This window comes from Hakea prostrata, chromosome 6 (assembly GCF_041222555.1).
Source record: "Hakea prostrata isolate BN-2017 chromosome 6, UWA_Hpros_2, whole genome shotgun sequence".
NCBI lineage: Eukaryota > Viridiplantae > Streptophyta > Magnoliopsida > Proteales > Proteaceae > Hakea > Hakea prostrata.
Window position 1 is genome coordinate 39,117,142 of NC_142605.1, and position 14,504 is coordinate 39,131,645.

General features: G+C 39.6%; 2 protein-coding genes across 2 annotated transcripts; one reads left to right on the forward strand and one right to left on the reverse strand.

The window, feature by feature from the left end:
* Positions 1-923: 923 nt before the first annotated feature.
* Positions 924-4,023, forward strand: LOC149013990 (30S ribosomal protein). Its single transcript, XM_089160207.1, has 5 exons — positions 924-1,414; positions 1,549-1,692; positions 1,806-2,054; positions 3,306-3,414; positions 3,504-4,023. Exons 1-5 carry the CDS (start codon positions 1,067-1,069, stop codon positions 3,632-3,634), a joined length of 981 nt encoding a protein of 326 aa, XP_089016333.1. The 5' UTR covers positions 924-1,066; the 3' UTR covers positions 3,635-4,023.
* Positions 4,024-5,503: 1,480 nt separating this feature from the next.
* LOC149013991 (28 kDa ribonucleoprotein, chloroplastic-like) lies at positions 5,504-8,329 on the reverse strand. The gene is made up of 4 exons (XM_089160181.1): positions 7,757-8,329; positions 7,560-7,661; positions 7,162-7,467; positions 5,504-7,079 (listed from the first exon to the last, which is right to left on the reverse strand). Exons 1-4 carry the CDS (start codon positions 8,174-8,176, stop codon positions 7,023-7,025), a joined length of 885 nt encoding a protein of 294 aa, XP_089016307.1. The 5' UTR covers positions 8,177-8,329; the 3' UTR covers positions 5,504-7,022.
* Between the last annotated feature and the right edge of the window lie 6,175 nt (positions 8,330-14,504).

Sequence of the window (14,504 nt, forward strand, 5' to 3'; positions counted from 1 at the left end):
AATTTTTAGAAAAGTTTGACAAGAATTCTACTATGATCATAATGCAACGAAACTATCATCTCCATGTTCACCAACAATGTAGGGGAAGTATTTTAACGGATGAAAAAGAAGAAAGGAAGCCAGTAGGTATGGTGATGGGTGATTTCTGGAGGGCTAGTGGTGGCAAATATTTTTTTTTCAAGAGAATTTAATCATAACACTCTCTTATAGGAAAAATGATTATTTCAATATCAATTTAATAGAAAATCAACCCCGGTAATAAATAAATTTGGATTTTATAAAAAAACGGGCGTAACTGGTAATTTGTTCTCACTTGAGTCGTAGTCAAGAATTTCAGCACTATTTAAGTGGGTGATAAATTTAAAACTTAAATTTTCATTTATGGGTGAAACGAGTGGTTCCAGCATTGCAAACCACCGCAGTGCCCGGTGTGTCAAGAACCTTCATAGAGGTGGGATCGCTTTGTGATTCCACGATCACTAGCCCCCCCGCGGTGCCGCCTCCGCCCCCCACTTCTCCATGGCTTGGCCCAATGGTCATTGGGATTCATCCCACTTCCCCCGCGTGCTCAAACCAGGTGAATCATAGTTGAATCTACTTGTTCATGATTTGAGCGGCGCCCCCGGCCCCCCCCCCCCCCCCCCCCCCCCCCCCCCAAAACACTTTTTAGAAAAAATTAAAAAAAAAAAATTTTTTTACCAGTGGGACCCACTGATGTTTGTGGTCACCAAGCCCTGTGCTCCGACGGGGAGAAGATCCGAATTCGCGAGTGAGTTGGAAGGATAGGAATGGGTCGGAATCAGGATGCGCAAGTTGGGGCACTTGTATTTTTGGTCCCCACGGTTTCCAATATTCTCCTCTCTTATCCGCTTTCGTATTTTTGGTCCCACGGTTTCAAACATTTTCCTCTCTTATCCGGTTTCTCGAGAATCTCGTCTCCACCGTCCTCGGCCGGACCCGCCAGGCGCTGGTCTGTTCTCTTCGAGAATTTGTCCTGAAGAAGGATCAAATCCATATCTTAAACCCTAAACCCCAAAGCCAACCGTGTACCATACTCAATCTGGCAATGGCAACGCTGTTCCCTTGCTCGATTCAGCAACCAAATCTGCATTCCTCTTCATCCTACTCCCCATTCCTGCAGCAATCTCCGGCCGTAGCTGCTGCTACTACTTTTGTGATGGCCGCCTCCACGTCCAGTTGCACAATTTGTCACCCATGCGATGCATTGTTGTCCCACAAGTCCTTCCTTTTCAATGATCTCTCCTCTCTCTCCCTCTCTCCCCTAATCAAATCTAATCAGCTTTACCTCCCGAAGAAGATAAAGAAGAATGGGAAGACGCGCCATGTTGTTCGAATGTCATGGGACGGCCCGCTTTCCTCCGTCAAATTTATTTTACAAGGCAAAAATCTAGAGGTTTCTCTCTCTCTCTCGCTCTCTCTGCTGCTTGTTCCATTTTCAGTCTAGTCTTTTTATTTCTCCTTTCTAATTGTGATTTCTTAATACTATCTTCATCAAGAAGTCCATCAAACTTGCTTGTGTAATTACAGCTGACTGATACAATTAAGAGTTATGTAGAGGAAAAAGTCGGAAAGGCTGTTCAGAAGCATAGTCACCTAGTGAGAGAAGTCGATGTTCGGTTATCCCTTCGGGGTGGAGAATTTGGGAAGGGCCCCAAGCTCCGGAGATGCGAGGTGCTTCCCTCCAACCCTAATGTCTTGGCTTCGATTCTAATACGCTTCCCTTCTAGTTTTCCTTTACTTCCCCTTCCTTGAGTAGCTTGAAGTTTGTGGAATTCTGCTTTTAGGTAACTTTGTTCACGAAGAAACATGGTGTTATTCGAGCAGAGGAGGAGGCTGAGACACTCTATGGTAGTATAGACTTGGTTTCTTCAATTATCCAGAGGAAACTGAGAAAAATTAAGGAAAAAGTTTCCGATCACGGTCGTCATATGAAGGGTTTCAACAGACTGAAAGTTCGGGACCCAGAGATTCAGGTCTTGGAAGAGAATCTGGAAACAGTTCCCCAGCAAGATGAAGGGGACCAAATTGATGAGGTATTCCTCTTCTCACCCATCAACTTATTTTTAATTGTCTTCTGCCATATCCCAGTTGGCAACTGCATTATTAGTCTAAACTCTTCTGGGATTTATTGTTCTCTGCATCATTTTGAAGTTCTATTTTTTTGGTTACATTCATCCTTTTTGAATTTCTGCTTCCATTTCAATTTATTTTATCTGGAGTTAATGCTTGACAACTGAGAAACCATAAGGATTTTTAAAGGGAATTAGTAGCTTAGATAACTACAATTGTCAGACTCGTGGTTTTTCTAAATTCTATTGTTTTAAAAGAGTTGGGTTTTAGCTTAGGATTAGATGGTACCCTAAACAGGGTCAGGCCCTCACACCTTTCTTCTTCCCACCTAAAGGTCAGCATAAATTGAATTAGAAGAAAAGGATAACTAGTGTTGGCTTATGTATACCTACAGGAGATATAGGCTTCTAACCTCAGAATTGCCATCAGCAAGATTATATGTGGGAACACAATGTTACTCAAAGTGAAATCAGTATTTCCCAAAAGCATTTCAGATGACTTCATCTTCAACAAAACCCGGGTGGTGGTTCATTAGATATGAAGAAGATTTTGCTGCCTTCTTATCTAAATCAGCAACTATATACTCTCTCATTTGGAAGAATTAATCCAATATAAAGACGCTATTTCGAAATGCTTGAGGGATGCATTACCGGTGTCTCTCCAGTAAAGGCAGTATATCGCAAGTTCTGAATGTTATTCTGCTATCACATCCATCCAGGGATGGCTGAAACCGAGAATGCATGTTCTTTGGACCATGGTTGTCTTATAATTTGCTTTGTGAAATTCAGAAAATGATTCCTTAAAACTGTGTCAAATCTAGGTATAATATAACCCTACATTTTCCATGGTAGAAAATAATGCTTGCATCATAGTTAGCTAGAAAATTTGAAGTAAAATTACCTTTTCCAACCTTTTACATTGAAACAAATAAGAGCCGATAGAAAATTATTGCCTTCTCAGACAAGGACATGGCACTGAATGGGGCCATATGGGATTCGCCTAATTGTGTTATTTGAATTAGGCTCCTTCATCATTGTCTTACAACCTCTTAGAAGCTAACTGTATGGATATTGCATTCCCTCAATACTTGGTTTATCACAAAGGAGTTTATTAGTTTACCCCGAATATAAGTCTGATGAATGTGTCGTCATTGCAGTGCCTTTTATTTTCTTGTTCATTGTCTCTTGTCTATTGATTTTTTATGTATCTGCCAGATTGTTCGTACAAAATACTTTGAGATGCCACCATTGACTCTTGCTGAAGCCATAGAACAGTTAGAGAATCTTGATCATGACTTCTATGCTTTCAGAAATGAAGAAACTGGTACATGTTTTTGCCTTCTTCCATTCCTTGTTTGGATGTCTTTGAGTCTCTAAGGCTAATGGTGAGGGTGTATCGTGGTTTGGTTACAGGTGAGATTAATATATTGTACAAAAGAAGAGCTGGAGGATATGGGTTGATCATTCCTAAAGGCAACGAAGAGACTGAGAAGCTAGAACCAGTGTTTGTAGAACCCATGAAAGAGTCCTTTGTGGTAGAATAGACAGACTGATGGTGCTGGAAGCTCGTTAAGTTCAAACTGGCAGTAGAATTACGGAAGGAAGACTTGTGTACTTGTTGGAGATGCATAGCTAATCTAGGTTGGCATGAATCTGATCCTAGAAATGGTAAATCTTAGCCTTTTTTAAAGGGTGAAGCGGAATATGTTCTTACTCTGCATGAAAGAGGGTTATAGTGGAGAACTTTTGAAAACGCCCAAGACTACTACACTATAAATTCATACCCAAATTCTTACACTATAAGTTGAAAGACCCTCTTACAAGAATACAGTAGGGTATATAAATACTCCTACAGATGGATGGGAGCATTAGCCTTTGCCTTGTGCTATTATCATATATCTAGAAAGTATCCATTCATTTAGAACACCACGAAAAATATCTAGGATTGAGTCATTTTTCAAAATGTAGGTACAAGTGTTCGAGACACACACAAAGAGACTAATTATATTGACTAAACAAATTGAAAAGTAATCCCATGTTAAAATGATAATGTTGATCACATAAAAATTGTGTAGGACATGGCAGTATTTCATGACTTTCTCCAAGAAAAGTATACAACATATTTTCATGCGAAAAATGATATCTCAAACGTGAACCTCTGGTAGACAATTGAAGTTCTTTGATTGATTTCTCGAGATATTACCAGGGATTTACTTTTGTGTGCTATAGCCTCTGAAAAAGGTGAAAATGACACTAACCAAATTTGATGTGAGAGAGAAGGCAGTTCCAAAACATTTGGACTGAAACTGCTCGTTCACTCTCGGGGGGCAGTTGCCAAAACATTTGACTCTGGGTTTGGGTTTTCTCCTTTTGTTTATGTTCTAGGTGGAACAACAAACTTGACTATCGTTCAACATCTTGCTCGCCCCGTTAATAAATTTTCCCCGCGCCCTTGGGGGGGGGGGACCAAAAAAAAAAAAGATTATGGCACTGTTGGACCACTTAGTAGTAACTCAATGTTCCTTTTGATACATTTTCAGTACATTTGCCACTTTGTGGTTAAATTATGGGGTTTTTGTTTGCGGTTGTGCAATATCCTTTGTGCAGCTTGTATTGGGACATGTGTACTATTAATCCATTGGTTGAGATAAAATTAATTTATTTTTAAGAAAATTTTAAAGAATTTATAACTTCAACCCCTTATTGAAGTTAAATTTACAAAAGAAGGTCAAAAATCAAGTAAACCAAATCGAGAATTAGAAATTGTAAACCCTAGGCATTTCTTGATCTTGTTTTTTCATCTCCAATGACTAACTCAATCTTCCACTTGGGAGAGTCGACTACATCTGTTTTTTTAGAATTTCTATCATTTCCATGAAAAATCCAAAGAAAAAGAAAATAATTTTAATTCATTCTTCGTTTAAAAATAAAAGTCAATTCAATTCACTTCCGTTCATCTGTCCCTTCTATCGAGAACATGAGAAGAAGGTAAGGAATTTGACAAGTTTTTATGCAAACCTAAAGCGATTATTCATTTTGACAAGTTCTATTTTCTCCAATTTATTTTTTTTCTCTACTTTAATGCAATGAAGCTCTATGGAATGTAAATATGTGACATCAACGATTGCTGATGGGTTTGGTTCCTCTAGTTTCTGTAACATCGAATGAAACTTAGATCTTGATTTGTACTCCTTGTATAGGAACTTTGTAGTTTGATTTTGGGTTTTAACTTTTAGGTCTTTTTGTCCACTCCCCCCCCCCCTCTTTTGGTGGGGTCTTCGAGCTTGAACACCACCAGATCTTATCCATGTTTTACTGTTGGGGTTTTTGAATCAATTGGTGGGTTTCTTTATTTGATGGATTTGTGAGAATTCAACGATGGTGGGTGAGAATTCAACGATGGTGGTTGGGGGTTTTTCAGTTGTTTTTTAGCAATTGGTAAGACACATTTTTGTAAATTTAAATGGATGGATTTTTGTAAATTAGTAATGTTTTTAAACCTCATAAACCTATTTACCAAATTACCAATACTATCTTGACCGTTGAATGTTTTTAATGACATGTGTTATCATTTAAGCCTGTGGGAAAAGGATATTTGTGCAACTGCCAATAAAAATCCCAAATTATGTGCTGGCTAATTTTTTTGGTGACTTTCATAGCAAAAGTGCAATCCCACCTACCATCCGCTTTCACAAAAGTTACTTTTGTTTCACATTAACTCATTGGACATCCTTCCTCCAATGTTTGGCCCAGTCAAATTGTCCGATCAAGTCCAAAAAATTCAACTTCAAGAGTTGATTAAACTAGAAAAAATCAATACATCACAAGTAAGAATTCAAATTCAAATCTGCTTGCCCTTCTAACGCATTTGCCTCTCACGTTGTGAGGGCTCAACTTCAAAAGGAGTTAGGAAATTTTCAATAGAAACACCAACATTTGCTCAATGCTAGTGGTCATCAGAAGATCTAGTCTATGATAGGATAAATTGCACATCTAAATTTTTAGTTGGGTTATAATTCTGACATTTGGATAATTATTTGCCATGCGTCGCAATACTAGATAAGAATTACAGGGTATTGTAGAGAATGTGAACCCGTACAGCCGACAGCATGCACGACAAGTTCATGAAGCTATGGAGTGGAATTAAGATTACATACCTTCATCATGTTTTGAAACCCACTAGAGAGTCTTACAAGGATGAAACTGGACTGTTACGATAGGAATGTCATCATCTACAGCATGAACCTACCCATTGTTTACAATCCTGAGATGTGTAAAGAGGTAAAACTTGATGACAAGAAAATCATGAGATGAAGATCCTGGCTCCAAACCCTGGACGTACACAGGGTTTTGTATACCCAATCTGCTTCCACAGCGGGGGAATTGATCAATTCCTTGATTTGCATAGATCCAATAAGATCAACCAAAAACAATACGGTCACCAATGATTGTAAAACAGTAAAAGAAGCTTTTAAAGAAAGTAGACAACTCCATTTCTCTAAGACATAACAGGAAAAATGATATTGGGTTCAACATACCCAGAGGATCTAGAGCAGTTACTTAATCAGGCTTAAAGACAATTTTTTTTGGTAGAAGCTTAAGGACAATAACATTCTCATCAAGAAAGTCTAAAGAAGGCGCCTAGGTAAAAAAACTAATTAAGCCCTGAAAAAGAATCAAGAAAAGAGAATAACCCAGCAGCCAAACGGGGCCTAGGGATTCATGCGTGAAAGCTATCCTCCTTTGAGGCTTTGACTGCGCGGAAGAATCGCAAAATCCGAAGGACTTAAGGATAAGCATGAGCTACCTGGCTGTTAGCTACTGCAGATTAACTTGGTGAGACTTCACAAGGTACTCCTCATTCTGAAGAACACTGGACAAAATCATCATCTCATGGAGATCCGAAATATATAACGGAACCATGATGATATATCACGACTCACTCCTTTTGAGGCCTTTCCTGACCAGTAGTGTGCGACCATGAAAGTCCTGCTTAAGTAGGAGGCGTTAAGAAAGCTAGTAGAGCAAAGCAGACATGGTGAGAAATTTTCGAATAGTGGATCGAGTTTACCATTCCGTCAGAAGAGATGGCAGCCTCACATTCTGCAGCTGAAGAGAAAGAAAGAAATCCATAAACCCTTCTCCTCCCGGCTTTGCGATCGTATAGCAATCTTGTACTAACCACAGTTCCGAATTGGCTGAAATGCTCTCTCAAATCTTCGGGCATGACCGACCAAGCAAGATTGCCAACATAAATCTTATAAGGGGTTTCAAAAACAATATTCCTCCTGGACGCAGAATTGGAAGCCGCAAGGTTCTTTCCCCCAGAATTCATCTCTGTGGAAAGCAAAACCCGCATTTCACGGCCGCCGACGTCCTAGGCAAAAGATGGAGCAGCTGGGAAATGAAAACAGGATTCCGGCGGTAAAAGCCCTATATTGCCCATTTTCCGGTTAATTAGCAACTTACAGATCCATCCAAAGCAGCAATTGCAGCTCTCGCCTCATTGATACTACTCATTGTGATATGACCGCATCCTCGGCTTATTCCTGTCTCAACATTCCGCGAAACCTAAACATTTCTTAGTGGCAACAGATCAATTTTTCACGGCCAAGAAAAAAAAAGAGGGGACACACAGAAGGAACCGGGAATTAAGCAAAACGTACCTCTATCGATTGAACAGTTCCGTGAGGCTTAAACATATCCAGAAGGTCTGAAATGTCACAGCTTCTCGGAAGATTACAGACGTAAAGTTGACAAGGCCTGACTCTAACCTTCGAATCCGTGGACGAAGTATCCCCGTCGTTCTCCTCCATTACCGGCTCCGGTGCGGCCACTGCTTCTTCGTCAACAACGGCCGGGACTGTGGGAGACCTAGTTATAGGAGTCGAGCTCAGCACAGAAGAAAACGTTTCATGGGAGGCAGACATGGAAAGTTGAAAAGATACGCCATGGAAGCATGAGGAGGTTGGATTGAAAAAACGAAGAGAAGAGGATGACGAAGACCAGAAACGTTGATTGGATCTGGTTTGAAAAGGTAAGGTCGATGTAACGGAGTAGGGAGATGTCAATCCAGTAATTGCCATAGCCAACGAGACTTGAAAACCTAAACCTGAGAAGCTTTTAGCCTCCGCTGGGTTTTCGTGCAACTTTTGCTTGAACTCTGCTCCTGCTAGTTTCTGGGGTTTCGTCCTTTGGAGATTAGTAACCTCGACGAACAGCGAGATGGGGAGGCCAAGGAAGCGCCAAATCTAACCGGCAATCTAAGGTCCAGAATACGCCAACGCCTTTTCAGTTTTACCCAAAAAAAAAAAAAAAAAAAAAATAAGAGAAAAATAAGGGCTTAGGCGAAACTAAATTTAAGCTGCTGAATTTGGAAAAAAAATATTTTGGAGAAAGGGAGCTTTGATTAAATAACGAAAAAAAAATTACATTTCTGAATAATTTCTTACCATTGACATCATCCCAAACAAAAACAGAAAGAGTTAACGGAAGCACATCTGTAGTTAGATGAATTTCTCAGGAGCTATTAAAGAAACCTGCTAGGAAGTCCACACAAACGTTAATCTCCCAACATGATGAACAAAATTACATATAAAAAAACCACCCCTTAGCTTCCTAATCTTCATGAACAAATCAACAACCCTCCAAGATGTAGAAAAATGTCCCTGAATAGATTGGATGGCCACCATGGAATCGGATCGAATTTTTATCATCGACAAACCCATTTCACAAGCAGTCTCCATGCCACGCTTGATCGCATATAATTCCAACCGAGTAATGTTTTTCTCATTACTACGACCAAAGCAAAAATATCCTTACCATGACGGTTTCAGGTAATAGCTCCATACCCACCAATGTCTTCTTGACTAGAACCATTACAATTTATATCCACCCAATTACCTTCTGGCTTGGGCCATCTATGACAAACTGCCTTTGGAAGTTTAAAAATCACCCCAATGTACCATCGAGCAAAAAAATTCTTATCTTCTTGAGTGTTAGTAAGTTTGAGTGGAGGGTGTGCGAATCACAAGCGAGTATCCTTATTAATTTTTCCCTAATACCGCCTGAGCTTTAGTAGTAGTACCACTAAATATTCGACTGTTCCTTTCCTCCCAAATTCTATATATAGTTGTTGTCATAGAAAAACATCGGACTACAGCTCTTGCCATCAAAACTACAAAATGTGTGGTGATCCATATGAGTTCATCATTTCAAGAAGCCAATGACAACTTGGTATACCCGTTTAGTTTTAAGATATGACGTCATATTCCGCTAGAGTAGGTACAATAGAAGAAGAAATTATGAAATCCCCCGGATTTCTACCCCTTTAACCTATGGCTTCAAAATCGAGAAAACCGAGCCTCGAGTTGACGGCAAATGTGGGTCATTCAAGTGGAGCCCGAAGGGTTGGAAATAGAACCAAAGTTGGTGGATGACCCTTGTGATGACTCATCAGCTCTCCTAAAGTTGAAGTGAAAAAAAGATTAATCTCGATGGTGAAAAAAGGGTGATTTTGGAATGTCCGTAGATTGGCGATGGAGAATCCGATTGACGCAAATAAGGTATCAAATCGAAGATCGTCGAAAGACCTTTCCAACAAGCCAAAAATCACCAATATCAGAGTCCATTTGAGGGGTCAAATTGGGACCGGTTGAAAGGCCGGTCGAACGCCCCAACCCCCACCATTTTCCAGCTTCTGGGCAGAATCGGGTTTTTCATGTTTAAAACCCTACTTTGAGTTTCTAACCTCTCATACTCTCATTTTAGAAGGCTAGTACGAATCTGAGGCTAAAGGAGGAAGAGAAACCAAGGGAAAGTAAGGTTTCTAACCATTTGGACGCGTGTTAACACCCGGATCATTGCGGAAACGTTAGGAAATGTAAGAATCATCAAACCCTCTTCTTTAATCTTAGTTTTTGGAATAGTTCTTCGCAATAAATGATAGATTTGAGTAGTTGTTGCTTGATAGGTGTTTTGAATGCTTGCAAATAGTTTCGTTTATGTTTCCCTTTGGTTTGTAAGTGATTTGTGCGAGTCGTTGCAAACGACTTTGCATTTTGGCTCTCAGACCCAGCCGAGAGCACTCGCGAGAGCCCAAAATTGGGGCTTTTTGATTGAGATGGAATTAGATCAAATTGAAGGTATACTTAGGACCCTATTGCTGCCAATTAGACATTCCCAAAGTTTCGTTTCGACTCGACTTCGAATCGATGGCGAAATTTGATTTTTGCCGAAACTAGGTTGAGAAAGGTGGGTTCGAAACTAATTGGCAGATTAGGCTTTTATTGGGTTATTTTGGGAACTTTATTAAAACCCAATTGACTTCTAATTTATGTCTAATGATCCTCTTACATGATTAGGTTTATTTTGATTATAATCACCAACTTGTAAGTGTGACTTTGTGGAAACTTGGAGAGCTTATGCTAACTAAAAAGGTGAGGAATATATTCAACCTTATCTTGCATGTTTAATTATGTAATTAAATTTCATTATTGATAATATTGCCTTGTTTTAATATTTATTACCTTGTGATTATGTGTGAGACTTTGCACGAATGAAAGGTAAGCAAGTATATTTGCTTCTATTTTCAATATTCTTTGAAAACAATATGAGAATGTATGGGATGGATGAGATTGAATGGATTGAGTGTTTCTTTTACTTTCAAATTCTAAATCATTGATATGAAAATATATTGATGATGTTGAATTAAATTACTCTTTTTATTTTATGTTTCAAACTAGGGTTGTGGGTTCGCCCATTACCCTAGTGAACTTACATGAGTATGCATCTAGACTTAAGTACATGAATGCTAAGTGTCTAGAAGTGTTTGGCTAGGTAACCTCACGAGTACTACTACCCTTCCGGCAGGGGTATTGAAGCCAGTTAACCCGTGATGTTAGTGACTGGGTCCTGAGCGTCAAGCAGGCCCACTATCATCATAGAGATGTAGGGTTGCATATAATAGATAAGGGCTCCTGGGCGCATCCTGTCCATTATATGTGGACGACCATTGGGTTAAGGAATGGGATCCAACAGATGCCTCCCGTTGAGGATTCCATTCATAGGTGGAAAGGTATTGAACCAAAAGGGCACTAGGCATGAGGGGAGATATCCGGACCATATGTAGTACGAGACTGTATGACTTTGCACTGGGCTAAGATTATCCTTGACACGCGCCAATCTCATACCAAACGGTGATGTGAGAAAGTGGTGACCTATACCCCAACCATGGTTTGACAGGACTTTACCCAACAACCGCGGAGAACCCAATAGACGTCTCTTGTTGAGGGAGAGTGACTGAGACCGCCCAAAGGAGATTGGTGTACAAACTTAATGCTTGTCTACCATAGAGACTTCATGATAGAGTTAGGAGCATAATATCATAATCATTCATACATCATATCACTATCATTAATTACATTATCGATACTCAAACTATATGTGTGGTGTGGGATCTTGTGTACGAATGCACGATATGATGTGGAATCTCGTGGACAAATGTATGATAAGATGTTGAGTTGACCTTACTGAGTTCTGTTGAACTCATTCCTTTTTGTATGTTTGTTTCTATTAGAATATTCTGCAGGTTATGAGAACTCCTTCCAAGTGGAGGATTACGTCGTCGTGAGCTTTCTTGAAGGAGTGACTGAAGAAGATGTAGACTTGCATGGAGCTTCATGCCTGTGCAAAGACTATTCTTATGAGGTTGGATTCCATTAGGGAATCAGTTTAGTTTAATTTCCGCTGCAACAAACTATGTTTCATTCAAACTCTGATGTCCATTTTGATTAACTTTAGATATATGGATGACTGTAACCTTTTGATCAATCAAGTTTGATAACTTTATACTTGAACTTGATTTATTCTTGTCCTTTTAATTATGCTATATCTTGTGTTGTATGGAATTGTCACTGAACCTAGGTCCTACGGTGTATCACCCCCACGGGTATTCGGATATGGCTGGGTGGGGTGTGACAGAGGTGGTATCAGAGCCTTGGTTCATACAAGTCCTAACTTTATGTGATATAGTAGGGGTGTGACAGAGGTGGTATCAGAGCCTTGCGTTCATACAAGTCCTAACTTTATGTGATATAGTAGGGGCATCATTGAGTCATAGATCCAGCCCCAAAAACATGTTTTCACCCATTTTTCTATCTTTTCACCTTCTCTCTTATTGGGGGGGTGTTCTTATAATCATCTAAACCATGTGCACGCCTAACGGATTTGAGACATCTTCTTCTCAAAATCAAATGTAACTTTATCCCACAAAATCTTCGTTAATACGGGGATTTCATTGTCCACACACGCCATTCCACTACGAAGATGCAACCTGGGACGGGCATCTCTCCCTGGAACCCAAGGTAGGCTCTCTTGACACATCATTTGTGAGATTTCGCAACCCGGCTGGATGCTCTCCATTCCATACGACTTTTGGACTCGGTGTGGCTTCTCTCGTCATCGATTTCTTCCAAGCTTAAGAGGATAAAGGATTGACAAGAGAGGATATGGTCTTATATGTATACATTGGGAGAAAATTTGCACGACCGGAGAAGAAGTTCGGATCCGGGAGGGGCCGGTTAGATCACGGGGGTCAATCACTTAAATAGATAGTGCTAGGAGTTTCCTTTTATGCTTTCACGGATGTATTTCCTTTCAGTTGTAAAACCTATGATTAATGAAATTGAGTTGTCTCACTTATGTTATTGTACATTATGCATTTCTTTTGTTGTATTAGTAATTGTAAATGTTTAGTTATGACTTATAACTCATAATGACCACTCACAACCATTACTCCCAACAACGACTCTTGAGATTCATGACGACAAGACGACTCTGGACCATGAGAGCTTACTCTCGACAATACCTCACAACAAAGACTCATTCACAAAGACGACTCACAACGACAACTTTCAACTCAAGACTCAACTCACAACTCACAACTCAACACACATACACAATAACATAAAACTGACAACTTAACTTTAACCATGACTACAACCCAAGTACAAGTCATAAACTTTAATTATTGTGCATTATTCAAACTTGGTATTTTATGCTTCATTTATTCAAGTTTCTAATCCAAGTTTTTATTATTCACTTCTAAGAAAGATTTAAGTCATTTTTGGATCTATGACTCAAGGATGCCCCTACTATATCACATGAAGTTAGGACTTGTATGAACCAAGGCTCTGATACCATCTCTGTCACACCCCACCCAGCCAGATCCGGCCATACCCAAATACCCGTGGGGGTGATACACCGCAGGACCTAGGTTCAGTGACAATTCCATACAACACAAGATATAGCATAATTAAAAGGACAAGAATAAATCAAGTTCGAGTATAAAGTTATCAAACCTGATTGATCAAAAGGTTACAGTCATCCATATATCTAAAGTTAATCAAAATGGACATCAGAGTTTGAATGAAACATAGTTTGTTGTAGCGGAAATTAAACTAAACTGATTCCCTATATGACTTTGCACTGGGCTAAGATTATCCTTGACACGCGCCAATCTCATACCAAACGGTGATGTGAGAAAGTGGTGACCTATACCCCAACCATGGCTTGACAGGACTTTACCCAACAACCGCGGAGAACCCAATAGACGTCTCTTGTTGAGGGAGAGTGACTGAGACCGCCCAAAGGAGATTGGTGTACAAACTTAATGCGTGTCTACCATAGAGACTTCATGATAGAGTTAGGAGCATAATATCATAATCATTCATACATCATATCACTATCATTAATTACATTATCGATACTCAAACTATATGTGTGGTGTGGGATCTTGTGTACGAATGCATGATATGATGTGGAATCTCTTGGACGAATGTATGATAAGATGTTGAGTTGACCTCACTGAGTTCTGTTGAACTCATTCTTTTTTGTATGTTTGTTTCTATTAGAATATTCTGCAGGTTATGAGAACTCCTTCCAAATGGAGGATTCGTCGTCGGCAGGCTTTCTTGAAGGAGTGACTGAAGAAGATGTAGACTTGCATGGAGCTTCATGCCTGTGCAAAGACTATTCTTATGAGGTTGGATTCCATTAGGAAATCAGTTTAGTTTAATTTCCGCTGCAACAAACTATGTTTCATTCAAACTCTGATGTCCATTTTGATTAACTTTATATATATGGATGACTGTAACCTTTTGATCAATCAAGTTTGATAACTTTATACTTGAACTTGATTTATTCTTGCCCTTTTAATTATGCTATATCTTGTGTTGTATGGAATTGTCATTGAACCTAGGTCCTGCAGTGTATCACCCCCACGAGTATTCTGGTATGGCTAGATCTGAGCTGGGTGGGGTGTGACAGATATGATCTAAGTTCCCTTCGCATCTATTACAAAGCACACAAGTTGTCTCCGTCGCTACGCCCCAATTACGCAACTAGCTTCTTGTT

What these genes read in the sequence shown, in the direction of transcription:
- LOC149013991 (XM_089160181.1), bottom strand. Translation starts at nt 8,176, where the DNA reads ATGGCAATTACTGGATTGACATCTCCCTACTCCGTTACATCGACCTTA. An exon ending in TTGCTGCTTTGGATGGATCT is followed by an intron (nt 7,468 to 7,559) that starts GTAAGTTGCTAA and finishes TCTTTTGCCTAG; the next exon opens with GACGTCGGCGGCCGTGAAAT. An exon ending in CCATCTCTTCTGACGGAATG is followed by an intron (nt 7,080 to 7,161) that starts GTAAACTCGATC and finishes CTACTTAAGCAG; the next exon opens with GACTTTCATGGTCGCACACT.
- LOC149013990 (XM_089160207.1), top strand. Translation starts at nt 1,067, where the DNA reads ATGGCAACGCTGTTCCCTTGCTCGATTCAGCAACCAAATCTGCATTCC. An exon ending in CCAAGCTCCGGAGATGCGAG is followed by an intron (nt 1,693 to 1,805) that starts GTGCTTCCCTCC and finishes TTCTGCTTTTAG; the next exon opens with GTAACTTTGTTCACGAAGAA. An exon ending in AAGGGGACCAAATTGATGAG is followed by an intron (nt 2,055 to 3,305) that starts GTATTCCTCTTC and finishes TGTATCTGCCAG; the next exon opens with ATTGTTCGTACAAAATACTT.